Raw genomic sequence first — 23987 nt, forward strand, 5'->3', positions numbered from 1 at the left:
GCACGCATGCCCACTCGAACCTTCGGTGACAGGCTCCAAAATGGCGGCGGGAGGGCTCCAGGCCGCCGGTCACGTGCCCGCCCCTCGCCCCGCCCCCCTCTCCCGGGCGGAGTCCGCCGTCAGCGCAGGAGCGTTCTCTCGCTTTCGTTTCTGACGTCCGGAACGAGCCATTCGAAGTTTCTCTCCCACACACGCAACCCCACCAGGGCCCCGCGCGCCGGCTACTGAGAAGAGTTCGCGAAGGTGAGTGTGGGCGTGCGTGGCGCCCGCGGGCGACAGGTCCTGGGCGGTTGAGGCTCCCGTCTTCTTCCTCCCTTCAGGGACGGGGTGAAATAAGCCGCTGATGAGGATAGCTCAGGGCCGGCCGGCGTCCCGCTCTGTCTCTGTCTCTCTCTCTCTCTTAGCGACGGGAGAGAGAGGGAGCGCAGGGCTGGAGATCCTTCATGGAGGGGCTGGATTTACCCTTTATTTATATACCCTCAGATTTATTCTTTGTCTCACCTGAGCCTCTAGGTGAGCTGGACTTCAAGATCTGCCCTCTTGGACAGGGGTGGGGCCGTGGGAAGAGACAGGTGTCTCTTCCTACCCCCCCCGCGAGGTTGCGTATCATGTCCATATAAGTAGATACGTGACATCACAGCAAAAAGGTAACCTCTTGCGTCGTGACGTCACAGTGCAAGCTCCACCCTTGCGCCGTGATGACATCAGGCAAGCCCCGCCCCCTCCCACCCCTTTGCACTGGCACTGCCATCGGGACAAACCCCGCCCTTTAGGAATTTCAGGGGTGGGGGGGGTGGGTGTGTCGTGATGCCTTTAATGCAGTGTTTCTCAATCAGCCACTAAGACGCTTGGACTTCAACTCCCAGCATCCCCCAGCGAGTACAACTGGCTGGGGGGGTGCTGGGAGTTGAAGTTCATGCATCTTAAAGTGGCTAAGGCTGAGAAACACTGCCTTAATAACACTTTTTGTCACTTGTTCTCCCCCGCCCCCCACTCCATACACCCCCAACTTACCTATGTAAACTGTACAATATAATTTTGGATAATTTGTTTCTGCTCGGGGCATTGTTTCAGTGAACAAACTAAAACCTTCCAAAGCATCTTAACCAAATCAAACCATTTATTTATTTATTTATTTGAGGTATTTCTATAGCTGCCCATCATACAACAAACTCTTTTTTCCTTGGTATTACCGTTTTTTATAAAAGCATCGAGGATATTGGTAACTAGAGTGAAATAATGAAAAAATAATAATAAAACAACCAGAATAACATTTGTTAAGGTGGACAAAAAAGCTAGGAATTAATCTTTGGGTGTCTGGCAGCCCACACTACATGTAGTCCTTGACTTACAACAATTCATTTAGTGACCATTTGGAGTTACAGCAGCACTGTGAAAGAAGTGGCTTATGGCCGTTTTTCACACACAACCGTTACAGCATCGTAACATGATGAAAATTGAAACTCTGGTCAATTGACTCATGTTTATGATGCAACCATCATAAACATGAGTCAGTTGACCAGTGTTTCAATTCAGTGTCCTGAATGCCAGTGTTTCACTTGAGTGTCAGTGTTTCACTTCAGTCTCCTGAAGTCAGGGGGTCCCCTTTTGCAACTTTTTGGCAAGCCACATCAATGGGGAGACCAGATTCAGCTGTGCCCCCAAAATGGAGCAAAATTCACTTAACAAATGTTTTACTAAGCAACAGAAACTTTGGGCTCAGTTGGGATCATATGTTCAAGAAGATGCCAAAATGATAGTAAAATAACACAATTTTCCTTACGTAAGGGAAAAGCAGGCCAAGTGTGGAAAAGGAAAAATAATATATTATTCTCTCCAATATTCTACCAGTCCTACATAATTGAATCATCACTGGGACAAATAACCGTCTCCTATCATCAGAATTATTGATGATGATGGTGATGATCATTGTGATCTGTTGCAAGTCCCCTGCCTCTTTTTCTCCCTTCCAGTCATGTGGTCCAGAATAAAGCTGCTATTAAGCGCTGGAAAGAATTCCAGAAACCATTGTTAGTGTTTGGGGACAAACCCCCAAGCAGAGTGCACAGCAGCAGTCAAGCCAGGCAGCCAAATGAGAGAGAGGCTGGGCCCAAGAGTATACACACACTGGAGACAAAAACACTGTTTGTAGTTTTTAAATAGTTATTTAATTCACACAGAGATTAAGAAGTGTCATTCAGTCCATATGTCATTATCCAGTATATCCATCCAGTTACCTAGTCTATTAACAGTCAGTACAATGTTCTTATCTGCTTGTAAATCTTCTCCTTCCGATACCTTTCTCTCGAAGACAACGCTGAGTATGCACAGCTCACCAAGTAAACAGTCCTTTTGTTCAGTAGAAACGGTATCTTGCACAGTAGCCAACAAGCAGACGTCTCATAACAGTAGGAAACAGCAGGTAGCAGAGATCAGAGAGACCAGCAGACCAGCGACCAGTAACACCAGGAAAACAGTAACCAGAGACCAGTAACACCAGGAAGGTGTTACGTCTCTCTCACTGCCTTATTACTGCTGCTTGCAACCGCACCCTTAATTATCAAATTATATTGGAGTTTGGTGCTTAAAGCTACAAACACTTAAACCTAGGTTTATACATTTATTCACCCAAACCTAGTTGGAGTATTCATATACCCAACATTCTCCCCTTTTGGGTGATATAAATATATAATACCCTTACATTCTGAACCCATACTTTTCACAACTCTCTAGGTGCTTAATGGCACCTTGGGCTTTAGTAAAATTATCAGCTATATTGTCCTCCGACATGCAGTACTCCAGCTGTATCATTTTTACTCTTTACAGATTGTCTAACGTTTAGGTACCTTAAATCTGTATGCTTGCTCCTAGTTTTTACTGCAATATTTGTGGCCATTTGAATTGCTGCCTGATTATCTTCATGTACAATTATTGGATAATTTACAGTTATACCCATATCATTCATCATTTGTTTATACATAATGAATTCAGTACATAATAGGGATAAACAGGAGAATTCTGCCTCCATAGTAGACAAACTTATATGCTGTTGTCTTATTGACTTCCAACCTATTAATGTCTTACCCAGCATTATGGCTGTTCCTGAAGTCGACTTTCTTGTGTCTCTTTCTGATGCAAAACTAGCATCTGCATAAGCACTCAGTATGAGATCACCTTTTGGTTCTAAATACAGTGCATGGTGTAATGTTCCTTTAAGATATCTTAAGATTCTCTTCAATGCATTCCAATGACATTGAAGCGGATCATTATTATGTCGTGCCAGCTGATTAATAATATAAGCTATATCTGGCCTTGACCAATTGCTAATATATGATAAGCTACCAATCAAAGATTGATATATTGCCTTATCAAACTTGGGACTTTGAGCATCCATTTTGCAAATATCTTGACTCATTGGAGTCTTTGCAGGCTTACAAAGTTCCATCTTATAATCTATTAGCAATTTAGATATCTTATCCTCCTGAGATATCTTAAAACCTTTCTGTGTTTTCAGTATATTCAAACCTAGATATCTCTTTATCTCCCCTAATTGCTTGATTTTTATTTTCTTACCTAATGATGCTATAATTTTATTTGCTTCATCATTAGTCTCAGTAATCAAAGCAATATCATCAGTGAACAATAATAATAATGATATTTTCCCATTTATCTCCCTCTTAAACAGACATGGTACTAGCTAAACCAGCTTTAAACCCTATATTGTTCAGTTCTTTTACAATATACTGGTTCCATTCATAGCCAGATTGTTTAAGACCATAGAGGCTCTTTTTTAACAACCAACAATCATTATTATTTTCACCTTTCAATCCACTAGGCTTTTTCATATATACAGTATGTCTTAGTGGAGCATGCAAGTAAGCAGTTTCCACATCTAGATGGTTAACTATATATTTCTTGCTTGCTGCCCACACTAAGGCATGCTGCCTTAATGTTGCTGTTTTTGAAGACTAGGTGCAAATACTTCATCATAGTCATTTGCACTTTGTCTGAAACCTTGGGCTACTAATCTTGCCTTATGGATTAAATTTCCATCCTTATCAGTTTATGTCCTTCCATTTGTTACCGGTTTTATATTTTACAGGTAATCTAAGTGATTACATATACTTTCACATCCTTCATGATTTCACCCTCATTCATTGCTGCATACCAACTTTCCTTATCTTTAGAAGGATACCTTTTAATTTCTCATCCACAAAGTATGAATCATTTACTCGGGCATACTGTTTAGTCTGGTATCTATCAGGCGGTCTAGATATACGTGTAGTTCTTCTGGGAATTACAGGGCTTGTATGAGGACTTTTTTGAATTACTACCTGTCAGGTTCTCATCATGCTGAGCTTATTGGTTCTATTTCTTCTTCTCTATGGGCTGAATTTCTTCCTGTACTTCTCTCTTACTTTATTTTTAAAGTTACAGGGATACTTAATGATTTCATAGTGGATTCAATAATCACTTTCTTTATTGTTATCCTGTTCTAACTTATCCCATCCTCACGTAGTCTAGAAATTGGGCATTGGCACTTACTTAACATAGATGTGCCTTTCTCTCCCAAAATCTATATGCCCTATGGTTAGCTTGGCAACCAACGAAGAAAAAATTGTTTAGCTCTGTTGTTGCCCTTTACGCCTGAGTTGTGTGAGGATATGCACCCATGCTGGTACCCAAATGTGTGGGTAACTCAGATCAGGCTTCTGCCATGCCACATGGTGAATGGTATTCACCAGTAGTTGAGTTAACCACGTTGTTCAATATGTTGTTCTTTTACATTGCAGCCTCCCCCACACAAGTCAGGTAACCCAGAATCAGTTAACATTGTTCTAACCATTGCCTGTAGTGTTTGGCCTCTCTCTATAAATGCGTTGTGTTGTGGTCTGTATGGTGCAGATTTCTTGTGCTCTATTCAGCTACCTTTAATCTATTCTGAATTTGCTGTTAGCAAATTCAGTTCCATTATCTTTCACAAAGGTTATCAGTTGCCGTTTAGTCTTTCTTTCTTAAACTTTAACCAGTTGAAGAAATGTTGATATGTTTCAGTTTTGCTTTTCATTAGGTAGCAAAACCCATATCTAAATAATAGTCCATAATGCTCACTATATATCTAGCACCCCCATACTGGGTTTCTTTGGACCTATAATGTCTGTAAATACTACTTCTAAAGGTTCTTTAGTTTTGAAACCATTTTAGCCTATTTGCAGGCAATATTTTTACTCTTATCTTCACAGCAGACATTACAAGCATAAATATTTATCACAGGGTTTTCTTATTCCATCAATAACTCTACTTACGTTTTAGCATTTAAATTTGCCACTAAGCGCCTCTGCAATAAATGGATACATTCATTATGAGGCCCGAGTATTGTTAAATACAGTCTGTGCCCCTTTTCTTCTATCATGTAATACATACAATGTTCCATTTAAAGCTGCAGTTACCCTTTATTTATCCTTTCAGTATGCACTTATTATCCTTAAATGTAACCACAACCTAGTTTATCTAATACTCTTACAGAAAGTAAGTTCATCTTTAACTGTGGGTACATACACATTTTATATTCTGGTTTAAACATGGACAATATATAATACCTTCACTTTTGGCCTTGAGGTGCCAGCCATTCTGAGTGATATATGCTGAGAGCTTGTGGACATTTTTAAACTTTGTCTTATCTCTTCTGGTGATGCAGGATGCACCACTATCCACCACCATAAATCGTCTTCACATCACAGTTGCTGTATGTTAGCTGGTTCAAAGGATTTCTTTGGCTTCTTTACATTCTGGCATTTTCCTTTCCGCAGAATCTTGCCAAATGTCCTCTGCCTCACAATTAAACACTTTTTAATTGTGTATACGTCGAAGATAAATTCTCTTCTTCCGGGTGCTTTACTTACTATAGCTGGTTTCTTTCAAGCTTTGAAGATAATTTCTCTTCTTTATTAGGCTTATCTTCCCTCAGCTGGTTACGTTCACTCCTTCTTCTGGCTTCTTCTAATAGCCTGCCGGTTATCTCAGTTACTGATAAACTGTCTTTTGGCAATACCTCTAAAGCAGTCATCAAAATCATCATAGCTTCGATCCAAAGAAGACAGTATAATGTATACTTGTTGCAACTCATTAAATATAAGCTCTTTTTCTTGTAATTCTTGAAAAATGCTTTTTATACAGTTTAAATGAGTTAACATGTCTCCATTCTTCTCAAGATGTGTTCTAAACAGCTTCCGTGTAAGATTGATATGAGCTCCTACACTGTCTCGAACATAAATCTTCTTGAGAATCTCCCAGCAGTTTGCAGCATTTAACTCTCCACGAATATGAATGAGTTGCTGGTCTGAGAGAGTGAGACCTATGATGCACAAAGCCTGCTCATTCTTTCGTTTATAGTCTTGTATCTTTTTGGCATCCTCTTCTACATTAGGATCTAAAGTTAGATACATCTGGTGGGTTTGTTATTATGTCCCACAAACCTTCTCTTAGTAAGCAGTAAACTACATTTCATTGACCATGAAACATAGTTTGTTCCATCTAGTCTGGATATCATGGACAGACTTGGCAAATTTACTTGTGCCATTGCTCTTCAGATAAATAACTATTCAACAAACAGTTTGTTTTACAGTAATGTGCAACTCACCCCAAAAACTCTCACTGGTATATCCTGGTTAGTTAGACTGTGCTCTCTGCTGGGCCCATAACCAACAACCATTCTCTGTATCCTTTCCTTCTTCCCCTTCCATTAAGTTTGCCCTTTAAGGTGGCTTCCTTTCCTCAGTCAGCTGCTTGGGAGATCTGCCTGGCTCGAGGGGTACTTTCCCATTTCCTGATCTGGCTGAAAGAATAATGGCACAGCTGGGCAGGAGGATCATAGAGTTGGTGGAATGGGTAACACGGAAGGAAGCTAAGCTGCTGACCTTCTGGTTTCCCACATGGTGATTGGGAGAGTCTCTGCAAAAGGACCAGTCAGTGCTTTTCTCTGGCTTCCTTCTTGCGTCTCAACTCCAAAACAACAGAAATGTTGGCTGGCTTTATGGGCTACATCTGTAAAACATGGCATCCACTTGGATCATACTGGGATTGTTGGCAGAGAGTAAAACGCAGAAGACCAGAAATGGCAGAGTTGTAGTGACAGCTGCAGTCCTCAGAATTTTTTTTGTTTTTCATGAGGACTGAATTTTTCTGGAAAAAAATGGCTTGAAATGTTTGCCCATAAAACTTCTGTTTTGTTCTTTATGTGAACTTTTCAGCTGGCTTTTAGCTGGTTTTTTAATCTCCAGGGATTTCTGGACTGCCTTCCTGGACTTTGGCATTGCAAAGTGTCACCTGTTGATTCTGCAGATCAAAATGCAATGTACAAAATTTGATAAATGTAGCATTATTCCAGTATTTCATTCTAGAAACCTGGTTTGGGGTAGTGCAGGGTTTCTCAACCCTGGCGACTTTAAGATGCCTGAACTCTGATTATTTGTAATTTTAATTTAAATTTCAACTCCCAGAATTCCTCAACCATCAGTGCTCGAAGCCAAGTTTTAGTCCCGTCTTAGACACAAAGCCAGCTGGATGACCTCTCTCAGCCCCAGGAAGGAGGGAGGCAAACCACAAAAACATTGCCAAGAAAAAACTTCCAAGGACATATCAGGCAGTCATCAGGAGTCAAAAACTGACTCAAAGGCACCAAAACTAAATAACATTTCAGTTGAGCTACAAACTTTCGCTGTACACAATTGAACTAGCTTTATAAAAAATGGCTAAGATTTTAGTTTGATTAGCTTTATGAAATTTAAAAAATGTGTCCCCTTAAGGAAAGCATGAATTCTTTACACTTGGATTCAGCACCCATCTCTAGTGGGCACATACGTTAGTTTCTTTCAGAGGGTGAGGTTTTACGATTGTACCCTGCCAGTTGCTGCTTGTAAAATGAGGACAACTCCATGAGCAAATAAATAAAAAAAACATAATACATTATTCACCAACGTGCTTCCTATTGACAGGCTGCTTGCTACTCAGTTCCCTCTAGTTTATCTTATGAACAGAAAGTCCTTCTTATCTGTGGGTCAGGATAGTGGGATGCTAGGAGGATTTTTACTGTTCTCCACAGTGTGTGAACTTTCACATAAAAGTAAACTTGTTTCTGAACACAAGAAAGAGAAGTCACGGGATAGTAGTTTTGAATTATTCACTTATCATCAAGAGGTTTTTGGAAACTGTATGTACACGTATAAAAATAAATATAGTGGGATGCATGTTCCTTTGATAGAAATGTTATAAAATAATCCTCCTTTTACCACCACAATTGGGATCAGAATTTCTGTTGCTAAGCAAGATGGTTGTTAAGTGAACCACATCTGAATTTATGGCCCTTTTTGCCACAATTGTTAAGTGAATCACATGGTTGTTGAGCAAATTTGTTTTTCCTTGTTGATTTTGCTTGTCCAGGGAAGCTTCAGAGAATGATGTAGCCACACATGCCAATTGCCATACGCCTAAATTTTAATCACACAACCATGGGGATGCTGTAACAATCCTTTGTGCGAGGACCAGTTGTGAGTTCCTTTTTTAATGCCATAGTATCTTCAAAAAGTTGCTAAACGAGGGGTTGTAAGTTGACTACCGGTATATGGACTAGGCTCACACCAAGATTGATGTTTTCCTTTTGTTTGTTTTTTAATGTCAGGATGGCACAGAACAAATACCTTTTAGCGAAGCTGAAAAATTACTTGCGTGAAGACAAAATTCAGCTATGGAAGCCTCCCTACACCAACAGCAACCAAGAAGCTGGAGAAGAGCTGAAGGTAAGCTAGCAAGTCACTCCTGTTGTGTCCTGCCATTTTTATGGCGTTTTGTATTCTTAGCAGATTCGTTTTTATTGCCCTAGGATCTCACCCGGCAATATTCAGCCAGGCTCAATTACAACGGCAATGAAATAGAAGCTCTCCTGGAAGAAATACGTTGCAAAGCTGTGGAGAGAGGAATGGGAAACGAAGCTTATAAATCAACGGGCGTGGCGACCCTTGAAGTAGCTTTACCTTCAAGGATGGGTAAAGTAAGCAGCTGCTTCCTGTTATCTAAAGAAAGTCCGTCAAATGTGCCTGAGGCCTGTGCATTTTTGTCAAATATTGAGCGATAATACAGGTGGTCCTTGACTTGCAACTGGTTGCTTAGCTACCATTCAAAGTTATGACCTCCAGAGCCGGATGAGCCGGATTCACAGTTCTGATGGTCGCATCCCCACCACCAGTCATATGGCCATTGTTTTATGACAGTTTTGCTCAAAACCAGTCACTTGCGGGTTTTTTTAGCAAAACGGCTCCCACAACGAACAATAGATTCACTCACAATCACTATGTTCACTTAAGGACCACCATAAAAAAAAATGTAAAAAATTGGGTGGGCTGCCTTATGGTTGTAACCTGAGGACTACTTATAATTCATTTCTACACGAATAAATGATACCGTTGATTAGCTACACGTCATTAGGCCACTGTTGATTCTTAGTAGTTTTATAGGTAGACTTTTCTCTTTGACAGTCTGTCCGTCAGCTCTTCCAACATCCCCATCGCCACTCTTAACTGAGTCCATCCCCTTTGCTGCTGGTCAACTTCATCTTCTCTTTCCTTCCTTCTATCCCAACATTATAGACTTTTCAAGAGAGGGGATACTTTGCATTGATCGGTTATATGCTATCAAGTGGGTGTTTCTCCTCAGCCTGGCCCTTCAGCTGTTCCAACAGCGCCCCCTTTGCTACTGTAACTTGAGCCTAGTCATCTTGCTTCTGGTCATCTCTTTCCTTCCACCTTCTCCAGAAAAACGGAGACTGCTTAGTTTTATTTGTGTGTAAGAGAATAGGGTAGGAATCCCCTGGAATTGTCTTTTTTTTCATAAGCCCAGAGGAGGCAAACTTTCAAGGCAAAATGTTAGTTCTGTTCTCATTACACACTGAAGCAGAAAATGTCTGTCTACATTTTAACCTAATGTGTGTTAGGCAAACCCAGCTGATGTGATTGTGTTTACCGTAAAACTTAGTCAATTGTCTCAGCAGTGATTAAGGTAATAATAGATAAACATGTTGTAGAAACACTAGTAAAACCTAGCTCATCCTCCCAGGATTGTAAAAGGCAATTGATTAGGGGAAAATAGCTCCAGATGAAATTATTGAATGAAAGCAATGAAATGCGTTTGGCTACAATGTCTGGCTAAGACTGAAAACTTCACCAGCCCTCACATTAAAAAGAATGCTCGTTTAACGGGAATAAGGCATGGCACTATCTTCACTATTATGGCGTACATTTTATTTCAGTGGTTCATTAAAAACGCTGTCCATAAAAAAGTTCCTGTACTTAATGATGGCAGGAGAACAATCCAAGTGCTTTTTTTTAGATAGGCCAACATGATGGTGTGTGTAGCCAACATGATGGTGCGTTGTTGCTCCTGCTGTTGCTGCTGGGAAACCAGAGCTGTTTGAGTGACATCCTCACAATCATGTATTTACAACAGTTGCAGGTAGCGTTCCAGAGTCACATGATCACCATTGGTAAGCTTCCAACAAGCAAAGTCAATGGGGCATACTGGATCAGGTCAACAACTACCTGGTTACTTAACAACTGCAGTGATTCATTTAACAGCCCTGGCAAACAAGGTTATAAAAATGGGTGTGACTCACTGAACAACTTCCTTGTATAGCAACACAAAATTTGGTCCCAATTGTGGTCATAAATCAAAGATTATCAGTATTGAATTTTTAAAAACAAAGTACATGTATTTACTTGAAATTGATGCTTCTTGTACTTTAATAGGACCAATATCAGGAACAATCTGCAAGTGAAGAGATTTTCAAGAATGTCTGTGAATAGATTTGTTCTGCCGAATTCTTTTTCTCCTCGTTTTCTTTCAGGTTTCATGGGTATAATTACAGTCCTTAGTTCTAGAGTTGAGGTTTGCATTGTTCATTGCAATTTCTTTTCTTTCTCTTCTTATTTCTTTCCCCTCTTTTGCCTTATGTATGTATATAGGACTAGACTGAATATTAAGATTCCCATTTGCTCTGTGTTTACTAATGCATGTAAATTGGAAAGAAAAAAAATGAAAAAAGTTAGGAAGGAGTGGAATGAAACCAAATTTATGTTAAAGAATATATTGCTAAGCTGATCAGAACAATATCCACAATTCCTAAATGAAAATATTGAATGTTTAATATAGCAGTGCTGCTCTGTAAATAAGACCAACATGCTTGAATACCCCAAATCTTTTATATCACCTTTAAATGAATCAGTATTTTCCCGTTTTTCATAGATGCAAAAGAATATACTGGAAACCAAATTGGTTATCACAGGCAAAGAGCTGCGATCCCAGTAAGTACCATTCACTTAAGTGCTTTGCTAAAAGATCCTGTAATTTACTTTATATAACTGCATACTATAATGATATCATACCATACATGCCATACAGATCATTTGTGTATGTTTGTTCTCAGAAGGGTATAAACATAGAAGAAAATTATTTTACCAGTTCCTCAGTTTGACTGTAGAAGTAGATTTTCAGGGTATAGATAGTCTTCCACCTATGACCACAATTGTGACTGGAATTTCCATTATAAGTCACATTATAAAGCATCACATGGCCAGAAGAGCACAGATTGCAGCCATGTGATCACAGGATGCTGCAACTGGTTGTAAATGGAATCCATTAAGGGCCCAAATTACATTCATTAGGGTGGGTGGGTAGTGCAATGGCCATAAGAGAGGATGGGTCATAAATCCCTTTTTCTGCAACCACCGCAACTTTGAATTGTTCTTAAACAAAGGGTCATAACTCAAGGTCTGTAGATATAGCGTTATGAAAAGATATACCTTTAAAATACACTGTTTATTTTTAAAAATGTTTATTCCAGAGCAGTGGGCTTGGAGTGTGTCTGGAATTGTGACTTTGATGTCATTAAGTGGAATAGTCTGGCTAATGCATCATCCTTCACCCTGTTATTTTATCCTTTCAGAAATAGAAAGGATTTTCACTGGTTCTTATCAAGATTGCGAAATGGTGCTCTTTGGTTGCTATCATGATGTATTAAAACAATTTTGAAAAATTGGCTTTTTAAAAAGTGCATAGCTGTATAATCATGAAGCTGAATTGCTTTTACCACCCACTGAAACTGCATTAAAGTAATTATAAATAAGAAGCAACCGGTATAAAGATAATTTTGAAAAATTAGGGTTCCCCCCCCCCCAAGAAACATAGCGGTATAATCATGAAGCTGAATTGTTTTGCCTAACTGTTGTGCCTCTTTCCAAAATAGCGCCAACATATAGATTTGAAAAAGACTGCATTAAAGTAATTATAAATAAAAAAACTATTGATATGAGATAACTTTGCAAAGTTAGGTTTTTTTGTTTTTTTTTCAAAAGGTACCTAGCTGAATTGTTGGATTGTTTTGCCTAACTATTGTGCTTCTTTCCAGAATAGCACAGACATACGGATTTGAAGAAAACTGCATTAAAGTAATCATAAACAAGAAGCAACTGGAATTAGGTACGTATCTTGTGCCTAAACGTGTTATCAGAATAATTGTTTATTCCTCTTCTGAACAGAGTTGTTCCTACGGCTATGCACTGAAGTTTCTACTTCAGAAGTCCTCCTGCTGATTTCACCTGAAACACCAGTTGGTTTCCATTTTTCAGGGAAGACACTGGAAGAGCAGGGAGTCACCCACAATGTCAAAGTGATGGTGCTTGAGCTGAAGCTGAGCGAAGAAGAAGCCAGAAGAAAAATGCGTGAAGAAGAGATACAGTATGAACAAGAGGCCTTAAAGAAGAAAGAGATCAATCAAAGGATGCAGAGGACGAAAAGGGGCCTAGAAATACTTGCTGAAAGAGGTAAAGGAACTCTTTCCTTGAGTCCCGGACTACTATGAGTACGATACACACAGAGAGAGAGAGAGAGGAGGAAGGCATTCTTCTTTCCTTCAGATCGTCCAACGCTTTTCATGCCACCTTTTTTCCTTTAAATTTCTTGTCAACTCCATCCAACCATGATTTTCTTGGTCTTTCCCTTCTTACATTCCTTCCAATTTAGTAGTAATTAGCATTGGACATGCACTTCTGTTCAAGTTCAGTACCAGACCTTTTTTTTTTTTTTTTTTGGCTACAACAACAACAACCCAGTCAGGTAGATCGAGCTGAGAGAAAGTGACTGATCCAGAATCAACATGTAAATTTGTGTGACTGAGAGTGGCGAGGTCAGCTCAGATTAAATGCGCTCCTCCTGCTTCCTCCCCACCCCACCCCAAAAAGATTTGCTAATCATTGAGTTATTATTGATAGAAAGAACTATCATCCCATACTTTGTAAAATAAGCAACTCTTCTTTCACAAGTATGGAGGGTTTGAATGAGGAAAATAGTATTCGTTGTTACAAAGCTTTAATTGAGAAACTGAAAAATTCAGCCTTTTGGGATGCAACAGTGGTGGGATTCAAATTTTTTTTACCACTGGTTCCGTGGCTTGGTGGGCATGGCAGGGAAGGATACTGTAAAATCTCCAGTCAGAGGCGGTATTTGCTGGTTCTCTGAACTACTCAGAATCTCCAGAACTGGTCAGAACCTGCTGAATACCACCTCTGGGATGCCACAAGATTCCTGATTGGAAAACTCCTATGAAAATCCTTGCCTATAAATAGAGAATGAGGGGATTAGATCGGTCATTGTGGTCCAGTTTTATAGGCATCCCCAATTATTTAGGGACTGCTCATCTGTTATCAGGCTGATGGCCGCCCTATCCCTTTGAGTAGTTTGCTGGCACAATCCTCCAAGACTGAGCTTACATAAAGCAAGATTTTCAAATCATTTTCATTAAAAATGCTGCACTTGTAAAATTGTGTCTTTTCTGCCACTTTAAATATTGATTATAACGTTGGGGGTGTGTGTCTCCAGTATCTTCATTAAAATATTGGGGGAAAGGTCTGTGTGACCCTCAAAATTTAGGTTGTTTCACTTTTTATTTATTTAAAAATAAGTCAAGCTTATTGAAACGTGTTGTTTTTTTTCTGTGCACGTGCTCTTTTATAGAAAATTCTTTCGACCCAGACAACGTACCTTACCTAGACATAGCAAACCAGACTGGAAGAACTATCCAGATTCCTCCCCAAGCGAAAAAAGTAAGCATGAATTCTGCAAACGCTGCGCTCTGTCCCGCTAGTCCGTCCCCCCCATCCTGCTTGGCAGCCAAGGCTGTTTTGTTTGAAAAACAATTTCACTGTTAAGCTTTGTTATGAGTAAAAGGTTTCTTCGCCTCCTCCTTGTTTTTGCAGGCTCTTTTAATTGCCATGGGGTACCATGAAAAGGGCAGAGCTTTCCTCAAAAAAAAAGAATATGCTGTGGCCTTGCCGTACCTGTTGGATGCAGATAAATTCTTCTGGTAAAAAAAAAAGAAAGAAAGAAAGAAATCTCGCTTTCCTTTTGCAAAGCTTCTTTCAGCAGTAATTACAGCGCTTCTTCACCTAGCAATTTTATGTACTTGTTAAAATGGCCCAAAAACATTTCGCTTCTCTTCTTGTCATTTCCCAATGTGCTTAGCCCACAACAATAGAAAGAAGCTTTAAAAGCTAGCCTTGACCTCAACTGTGTTGGCAACTTTGTCACTGAACCAACAATCCCAGAAAGTGGTAACCCAGTACAAGTAGTCCTCAACTTACGAACTTTGTTACGTGGCCATCTGAAGTTACAAAAGCTACTTAACGACTCGAGTTCCAAACAATATCCTGATTGCCTTTTGATCACTCAGCAACCAGCTCTCCTTTATGGTGCCCCATAGTTAGTTGACTGTGATTGATGACAGTTTTGCCGGAAGCCATTTTTTATTTTTGGCTCCTGGCAAAAAACTGACTCCTAGGCAGCAGTAGGTTCGCTTGAACACCACTACAGAAAAGGTTGTAAAGTCAGGCCCAGTCACATGGTGACCCACTTTACAACTGTCACAACTGGCAACCGTAATTACCAGGCTCCGTTGTAGTTGTAACTCGAAGGCTGTCCGTACTCGGAAACAGAAAGAGACGTCTTGTGCTAGCGAGTCTGGAGATAAGGGCATAACAAGGTTGCATATTGATCTCTTTCCCAGCCCAAATGTGAACCTCACAAACTCAAAATATAAGTATAAAGTTCCAGAGAAGCTGTGGGAAAGACTTCAAAGATCCACCCTCTAAGCATCCCTGACCGAAACCAGTTCAGCTCCTCCTAATAGCCTTGGGATCCGTTTCCATTCTAGCCAGTCTGCCTGGAGGTACCTGAGACTTCTGTAAAGTTGTGTTGTTGTGGCTCAGAAAGAAAGGAGCTGACACAATGGTGTCTCTTTCGGAGTTGGGCATATTCCGCACTTCCCTCGTCTATATTTTGGCTGATCTCTATGTCTTGGGTAGCATTGCTGCTCCATACCCTTCTTTGGGGATTTCATTGCTGTCATTCTATTTCACTCACCCTGCCCCGCAGATGTTCAGTACAGGATCCTGCCATTATTCGCCTGGCTTGCGAGATCCCTGATACGATGATGTGTGGCTGTACCAATAGTCCTTGGCTTATAATCACAATTGGGAGACAAATTTCTGTTGCCAAGCAAGGCAGTTAAAATCAAGTCACACCTGTTCTTACGTTCTTTGCCGCACTTGTAAAGCGAATCATGGCAGTCGTTAAATGAACCACTTGGCCATTAAGCAAATCCGGCTTCCCCATTGACTTTACTCGTCAGAAGGTGTCTTGCAAAGTTACAAATGACGGTCATGTGATCCTGTGACACTGCAGTCATCCTAAACATGCTAGCAGCCAGCCACGTTTTTATTTTATTTAGGCTGTTGTCACTTTGAACGGTCATTAAACGAACTGTTGTAAGCTGAGGACTACCTCTATTGCACCCCCCCCAGTACCTCTTAATTTCCACCTGCATTTCAGCAGCTCCATAGCCCCTGTGTCCAATATGTTCTGCTTTCCAGTGAATGTGCCTCAGAACTCCTCACCACTGTTGATAATTACGCCGTGCTGCAACTGGACATCGTCTGGTGCTATTTCCACTTGGGCCAACTGGAGTGCCTTGACGATGCTGAGAAAAAGCTCTTGGCCGCCCATGACTGCTTCAGAAAGTGTTACGGAGAGCACCATGAAAGGCTGGTCACCATAAAAGTAGGCTGGTTACGTGTGTTTTAATGAGCCCCCATCCTCCGATCCATTGAATGAATATTAAGTACATGAAAAAGAACTTCAGTGTTTTTATATTTCGGGCCGGGTGGAGTGGGGGTGTTAGTCACGTTGCAAGCTAGTCCCCAGAGTAACTTTGGGTTGTGAGATGGGCCACCTATGTAAATTTACTAATAAATATCCTCATTTACATTGAATTAACATTAAGCAAGATGTGCTGGAAAAGAGTATTTATTCCTAAAGCTTCATTCATTTGAATGTTTAAAGCCAAAAATATCAGAAACGTTTGACGGTGTGCCTGTTAAAATCATTTCATTTCATTCTGCGAAGTTTCACCGGATCAGCACCAAACTGGTTGGAAGGTGATCCTTGTATAGATGGGCTTCTAATTTTTTGTTTCCTAATCCCACTCAGATATCAGTGATTTCTGATAGATAGACTTGGTTTGTGATGCTGTGATTTGAGAGAGGTCCCTTTGTAAACGTTCCCTTTTCTCCAGGGGAGCTCTGGGCGAGAGAAAGCTTTATTCTTGAGGCTCTACCTGCTTGAAGGCATAAGCCATTATCACAATGGCAAAGAAAAAGAAGCTGCCGAATGTCTTCAAAAAGTGAGTTCTCGTGTTCCTATCAAGGTTTAAAATCCTTTCCTAAAATTTTAAATCTACCCATGGGATTCCTTGGATTATGACTCCTTGAGTACAGTGGATCAGCACTATGGTGCATGATGGTTTCACCACTGCACTTCTAAACAGCAACCAGTTTCTGTAATTCACTCTTGTTTGCTTGTTTCTCTCTCTTTCTTTGCAGGCACATAGCTTATTCCAAGAACTGGTCATAGACCCAGAAAAGGTCAATAGCTTGTTACTTCTGGGTTTCTCTGCTCAAGAGGCTCGCCTTGGTCTACGAGCTTGCGACGGCCATTTGGAGCATGCTGCCAATCATATTTCCAACAGGAGGGAGGTAATGTGCCAAAAGGGGTATTTTAGGGGCAGGAAGCATGCCAGGCAATTTCATAGCAGGCTGGGGTACAGAAAATAGCGCACCGTTAATAAAATTTCGCATTTCAAGAATTTGGTGCAGTGTTTCTCAATCTCAGCGGCTTTAAGGTGTGTGGACTTCCAACTCCCAGAATTGCCCAGTCAGTAAGCTGGCTGGGGAATTCTGGGAATTGAAGTCCACACATCAGAACTCTGGTTTTCTTACAAATTTGAAATGGCCAGTTTGTCCTCTGTTTGCACTGAAATACCTATGAATCCCCCTATTTTCTCACCAAATGAGCGGTTTGCAATATTTATTCCTTACCAAGTTCGGTTCTGAGCTGGAATTAAAAAAAAGAAAAAGTTGCATGAAATTAAGCTCTTTGTTCTTCACCTAAGAACAACAACAGTACGTGGTTACAGATGAGTGGCCAGCTTGCCCCCTCTATCCAGCACAGATAATGCACGTTAAAATCAGGTACACTCCCTTACCCTGTCTCCCATTTCCCATCTCAGTATCACTCCAAATAAAGGTCTTCCTCCTCCCTTTCTTACCAAGGCCTCTTAACTTTTCTGAGAATACATTTATCTAAGCGTAAACTGTCTCTGGAATGTAGGCCTTATCTCCCTTCAGGGTCCTTGGTGCTCTCTGATCTTGGTTGCTTTCTTCCCTCCAGACATCTGGCGCTTTCTGAACTTGGTTGCTTTCTTCCCTCCAGACATCTGGCGCTTTCTGAACTTGGTTGCTTTCTTCCCTCCAGACATCTGGCGCTTTCTGATCTTGGTTGCTTTCTTCCTCCAGACATCTGGCGCTTTCTGAACTTGGTTGCTTTCTTCCCTCCAGACATCTGGCGCTCTCTGAGCTTGGTTGCTTTCCTCCAGATATCCACAAGAAAACAATCAAGCTGGAGAACACCAAGGACACCACAATTCATCCCCGAACCGCAAAATATTTTCTTCTCTTGGTTATCTCTCTTGCCTGGATAAACTTCATTCAAGGCCTGTGAGCAGCAAGGAGTAAGAAGGCCAGCCTAAGAAGGCCTAAAGAAAGCAAAACGAGGCATGGTTTCTGGGTTTTAATGAAAACATACAAGCTCAAACAAAACTTTATAATATTACATTCTATTAAATATTCCAACGTAACAGCTGAGTTGTTTTGACAGAGGGGTCTGGATTCTTAGAGAAGAAGCTCTTAGATGATTTCACAATTGATACGTGAATCAGCGTTGAGATAAAATAGTGCTATGAGCACACCGTTGAAATACCCGGTTAGGGTAAACGGAGAAAAATCTTTTTATCTCTGTGGTCGCTAGAAATTGGCAACGATTTTAAGATTATGACTTTGTGATCTGGCACAGAGTCGAAAGGAATGCATTCAAAGTTAAGAACCAATCTATAGATAAAAAGTTGAGTGTGGAAACACAGTTTTGCTGAATAGTGAAAAAAAATGTCTCAACCGTTGTTCTCATGTAGGAGAAGGCTCAAATACGGAGGGAGGAGAAGGCGAAAAGGAGAAAGCGGTTGGAAGGCATAAACTCTTTGAAAAGCATGGGCTATTCAGAGCGAGCAGCCAGAGAGGCACTTCACAAGTCACAAGGGAACATTGAAGAAGCGGTGAAGGTAACGGTGACTCCTAGTGCTTACCTCTGTTCTCATTAGGCCAAAGCATTGCTTGCTTTAGGCGAGTCCTCCTCAGCTTTACAGCCATTCATTTAATGACATTTAAAGTTATGACAGCACTCAAAAAGGTGATTTAAAACCGGTCCTTTACTTACAACTGTTGCAGCATCTCCACAGTCACATTATAAAAATTGGGTTGCTTGGCAACCAGCACGTCTTTCCAATGTTTGCAGTGTCCCAGATGTCATTTATGACTTTTCCAGGAGGTTTCCAATAAAGTCAGTGGGGAAGCAGGATTCGTTTAAACAATTGTGGCACAAAATATAAAGACCGGGCACCGGTGTATAAAACTTGTCATAAGTCGAGGACTGCCTATAAAGTGAGGACTATTTGTACTATCTTGGGATAACTCTCCTTGGTTTGGTTTCTCACATTATTCATTTTCTGCTCTAGGTTATACTTGATAATCCCCAGTTGCTGTTACCAAGTGATGATGCTTCTACGCCAGGGGATGACTTTCAGGTTCCCCAGCAAAGTATTGAACAGGTAAGTCGGGAGTGCAGCCCGTGTGCTGTGTGCAATTCCTGTTTTCTGTTCTGTTCTTCTCTTGAGGTCTTGTTCATTTCCAGTTTCCAACTTGCTGCAAGTTACTCATCCCATCTTCAGAGCATCTTGGGAGGGTACACGGGAGCATTTGCAACTCAAAAAAATCCCAGTGTGACCAAGGAAGAACTCAATATTGTAAGAAATGCTTTAAAGAGTCCTGGTTTTAGTCAGAATTCCTTGTTTGGTGAAACCCAGTTTTTCTTCATCGAGTTTGGCTCACATTTTTTTTTAATGTCAAAAAATGCTAAAATAATGTGAGCCAAAGGAGGTAGGGTGGCTATCTTAATCCTCTCTGCAACTTAATCAGGTACCAGTGATTTTGTTGGCATTGTTTCTGTTTCTGCAGTTATTTCCAGTTGCTCGTGTACTTTACAACATCCTTTGTTAGGTAGACGTTCTTGATCTTGCTCTGTTTGTCCCTCTTTTCAGCTGCCAGGTTCAGCTGGTAGGTTCACATCGACCAGCTGTTTTTGTGCCCAGTAATCCTCTGAAATTAGTCCCTGTTCCATTGGGAGCGCATGAAACTGAGACCTTGCATCCAATTTAGATTTAGAAACTAAATTGGAAACTATCTAAAGCAGACCATTTGCAGAGCATGGCTCTATCTAGAGCAGGGGTGTCAAATTTGTGTCGCACAGCAGCATCACGTGACGCATCACAACTTTTTCCCCCCTTTGCTAAACCGGGCATGGGCGTGGCCAGTGTGTGACGCATCCAGGCTGTAGGCCGTGAATTTGACAGCCCTCATCTAGATGCATAGCTCTCCTGTTTTAAGTAGCAGATAAGGCCACATAATCTTTCACCCATTGCTTTATATTGGCAAATTGGAATATAAATTCACACCTTAATCTGCATGGATGATGAGAGGGAGGGAGGGAAGGAAGAAAGGTGTATATATGTATGTAATCCTCCCTTAGCAGCCCAATTAAGATAATAGTTAAGCACTGCAATCATTAAATGGGTAAATCAATGACAATGATGGACTTACAGCATCATTTCCTACTTGGGCACTAAACAACTCATTGTGGTCATTAAGCGAAACATCACAAGATTGTGACTTTCGATTTTGCTTCCATGTTCTCCACGGAAGTTTGTTCGCAAGTTGGTTGAGAAGCCTTCAAATAGCATAAACATGGGACACTGTGATCGACACAAATGCAGTGATTGATCGCAAAGCAGAGGGATTTTTTTACACAATTGTAACTTCAAACAGTCACTAAACAAGGCAATCGATAAGCAAGGACTCTCTATGGATTCTCAAATTGTCTCCAGCATAGCGCCAGAATCAGATGGCATGGTGGTTAGAACACAGCAAGCTAACTCTGCCCACTGCCAGGAGTTCGATCCTGAACGGCTGAAGGTTGACTCAGCCTTCCTTCCTTCCGAGGTGGGTAAAATGAGGACCCAGATTGTTGCGGGCAATGCGCTGACTCCGTAAACCGCTTAGAGAGGGCTGGAAAGCACATGAAGCGGTATATAAGCCTTAGTGCTATTGCTATGGGTCTCAGAGCTGGGTTTCGTGTACCGTGTGTACTTCAATCCCCAGAATTCCCCAGTCAGGACGGGCATTGCTGAGGATCTGGGATTCTGCCTGTTGGGAAGGGCTTGAGGAAGGGCTTGGAATCTGTTGTGTTCATGTTCACCCTTAACATTTCCATCGCTCTCTGAAGTTCTAAACGGCTTTCTTTATCTTCCATCTCGTATTAGGAAGTAGGTCTCTTCTGAGAGAAAGATGCCAATACTAAATTTCTTGGAAGGAGATTAAAATGTGACTTAATGTATGTTTTCACCTAGCTGGTATACATGGGCTTTAATCCTGGCGTTGTAGAGCAAGCTCTAAAAATATTCCGAGGCAACATTCAGCTGGCCGTACAGACTCTTCTTCATTATGGGGGGTCCCTCCCAGCGGATTTACAGACCCCTTCGGACAGCACCGCCACTTCCAATGAATCCAGCTCATCCAAAGACTCGCCTACGGATTCTGCAGGTAAAAGGCCCAGTTCAGGGATGACAGAAAGCCTACGGGACACACTGAGGCAGCGAACCAGGAGAGGCGAGAAGGTTCTTAATGTCATGTGGCAATTGAAGGCGGGGTTGGTGGAAGAACTGGCATTTCCATGGGCTGCAGAGAGGCCCACGCGTTGGTGACTTGGACTTTAACGTGAAGTGAATTTGGTCTAGTACAGGGATTTTCAACTTGGCATACTTTAAGACTTTTGGACTTCAACTCCCAGAATTCCTCAGCCAGCATAGCATAGCTGGCTGAGGAATTCCTGAGAGCCGAAGTCCACAAGTCTTAAAGTGGCCAAGTTTGGGAACCCCTGGTCTAGTGGTTAAGGCACCAGGATAGAAACTGGATTGTGTTGTCATCTGAGACAGGAAAATCATCTGGGCCAGTAACCCTCAGCCCAGTCCCAACAATGGGTTAACTTTAATTCCCACATTCACTTAATGCCATGTAAAAAGGTTGTAAAATTGGGTCCAGTCACCTGGTGACCCTTTTTACAACCGTCACAACTGCTACCATAATTGCAGGGCTCAATTACAGCATAACTTGAGGATTACCTATACAGACAGTTCCCAGCTTATGACCATAAACGAGCTAAAAATTTCTGTTGCTAAGTGAGAGAGTAAAGTGAGTTTTGCCTCATTTTACGACCTTTCGTGACACATTTGTTTAAGTGAATCACTGTAGTTGTTGAAATAGTAGCATGACTGTGAAATGATTCTGGCTTCCCCATTGATTTCGCTTGTCCAAAAGTCACTGCAACTGTCATAAATGCGAGTCAGTTGCCAAGCGTCTGAATTCTGATTACATTTGCTGCAATGGTCGTAAGTGTGAAAAAAGAGGCATAAGTCACCTTTTTTCAGTGCTATTGTAACTTTGAACGGTCACTAAAGGAGTAAGTGGAGGACTACCGGTGTTTCCATTTTTCACTGATTTTCATCAAAACTAGGAACAGTCTTAAATCTTGAGCCGATATTTTCTAGTTTGATTAAGCCCATTATTTCACAGAGGAGATAAGAAATGATGGCGCAAGATGCCCTTTGTGGCGAGGCTGGATTAAAAGAGCCCAGGAAGTGAAATTCTGCTCTCTGTGAACTTTTCGTTTCTCGTGTATTTGTAGGCACATCTGGGGCTTCGACCGATGAAGACATGGAAGTGGATGCTGTCAGTGAAATCTTAGAAGATATTCCAGAACATGAAGAAGATTACTTGGACTTAACTTTGGAAGAAGAGGAAGTTGTCATTAATGAGTACCTGTCCTATATAAGACACCTGCAGATCCCTTCTAAGTAGAGACAAGACTGAGAGGCTGCACCTCAGTTATGTATTTCAGGGTTTTTGGGGCTGGATCAGGCAGAGTTAGTTGCTTTTAAGTCTCGTAGAACTCAAGAACTCAGCTAACTTAACTGAAACTAATTTAGTCCCAGTCCAGAGCTTAAGGTTTGGTCGCTTTCTGATATTTTTCCAGATGCCTTAATTAGCTGCATAGTTTTGAAACGTTGGCATGCAAAATAAGTCTATTTAACTGCGATCTAAAGCCACCACTGGCCAGTATTATCAGTTGTAGAGCAGAAATATTTACAGAAGTATTTTTGTAGAACACTTCACTATATAAATATGTTGATGTAAATTTTTTTATTTAAATCATAGCTTGAATAAAATCCATTTTGCACCCCTTCACAACAATAGAATTTTTTAAAAAACAGCGAATGATCTCAGTAGGGCAGCCCTTGAGTAGAATCCCACTAAGATGACATAAGCCCTGGCATTTTCTCACTAGAAATAAGGATTCGTGTGTAGAGCAGTTTTGTGGAGTTATTTCCTTCCTTTTTTAATACTATTGTAAATCTATTGTGTGTGGAATTGAAATACTTTCCTTTTCTAAGCACTTGCTAATGCATTACTAACCAATAAAAAACACATTTATCACGGCTACAGTGTTTTGAAAAGCTGAAAAATACTAGCAGGAACAAAGGCTGTCTTGAAAACGCAGAAAAGAATGAGTGTGTGTGTGTGAGAGAGAGAGAGAGAGAGAGAAAATGTCTCTGAAATTTATCCCTTGAATCTGTAGCGATTCACAGTCATCCAGGTGGTGGTTGTCCCAAAGGTGTTTTTTTTTTTTTCAGGAGGCCACTGGATTTTCTTTGTTTTTTTTTTGTGTTTTTTGTTTTGAAAATGTTTCGCTTCTTAAACAAGAAGCTTCTTCAGCTCTGGATTCCATTCCCCACCATCCAGTCAGAGCTGAAGAAGCTTCTTGGATGAGAAGTGAAACGTCTTCAAAAGAAAAAGAAATAACAAGAAAGTCCAGTTGCCTCCTGAAAAAGCAACTCTGGATTCCCCTGAAACTTATATTTATATGGCCTTCCCTTTCACAAGAACCTGACTCCGGCTGGTAATTTGCCTCCGTTTTGGAATGCTGGGTTTACTAACGTCTACGATCTTTAGATAAAGTGACATGTATTTTTGTTTGTTTACTTTTGTCACACGTTCGTTTTTATAAATAAGGCAGCAAACCTATTCCCTGCTCCTATTTTCCCCACAGTAACAAACCTGTGAGGGCTCTGAGAGAGAGGCTGGCTCAAAGTCACCCAGCTGGCTTTCATG

The 23987-nt window shown here is 41.0% G+C and overlaps 1 protein-coding gene across 8 annotated transcripts; it reads left to right on the plus strand.

The window, feature by feature from the left end:
• The first annotated feature begins 97 nt into the window (after positions 1–97).
• Positions 98–23314, plus strand: NUB1 (negative regulator of ubiquitin like proteins 1). 8 transcript variants are annotated; one of them, XM_087917015.1, is made up of 17 exons: positions 125–243; positions 514–647; positions 8440–8546; positions 8678–8795; positions 8879–9046; positions 11293–11351; positions 12455–12525; positions 12675–12869; positions 14059–14147; positions 14301–14407; positions 15972–16158; positions 16673–16780; positions 16980–17132; positions 18623–18769; positions 19223–19315; positions 21170–21362; positions 22504–23314. In XM_087917015.1, exons 4-17 carry the CDS (start codon positions 8679–8681, stop codon positions 22674–22676), a joined length of 1860 nt encoding a protein of 619 aa, XP_087773141.1. In that variant the 5' UTR covers positions 125–243; positions 514–647; positions 8440–8546; position 8678; the 3' UTR covers positions 22677–23314. The 8 variants fall into 8 exon arrangements, with proteins under 8 accessions (XP_087773143.1, XP_087773142.1, XP_087773140.1 ...); XM_087917018.1 differs by having other exon boundaries at positions 136–243; positions 484–647; XM_087917019.1 differs by having other exon boundaries at positions 136–243; positions 507–647.
• The last annotated feature ends 673 nt before the right edge of the window (positions 23315–23987 follow it).

This window comes from Pseudonaja textilis, chromosome Z (assembly GCF_049901715.1).
Source record: "Pseudonaja textilis isolate UNSWEBS1 chromosome Z, rPseTex1.2, whole genome shotgun sequence".
Classification (NCBI taxonomy): Eukaryota; Metazoa; Chordata; class Lepidosauria; order Squamata; family Elapidae; genus Pseudonaja; species Pseudonaja textilis.

Bases quoted from the DNA above. Each gene is read 5' to 3' on its own strand.
- NUB1 (XM_087917017.1), top strand. From the start codon at position 8,679: ATGGCACAGAACAAATACCTTTTAGCGAAGCTGAAAAATTACTTGCGT. The intron at 12,870-14,058 runs GTAAAGGAACTC...GCTCTTTTATAG, and splicing joins AGAAATACTTGCTGAAAGAG to AAAATTCTTTCGACCCAGAC. The intron at 16,781-16,979 runs GTGAGTTCTCGT...CTTTCTTTGCAG, and splicing joins CTGCCGAATGTCTTCAAAAA to GCACATAGCTTATTCCAAGA.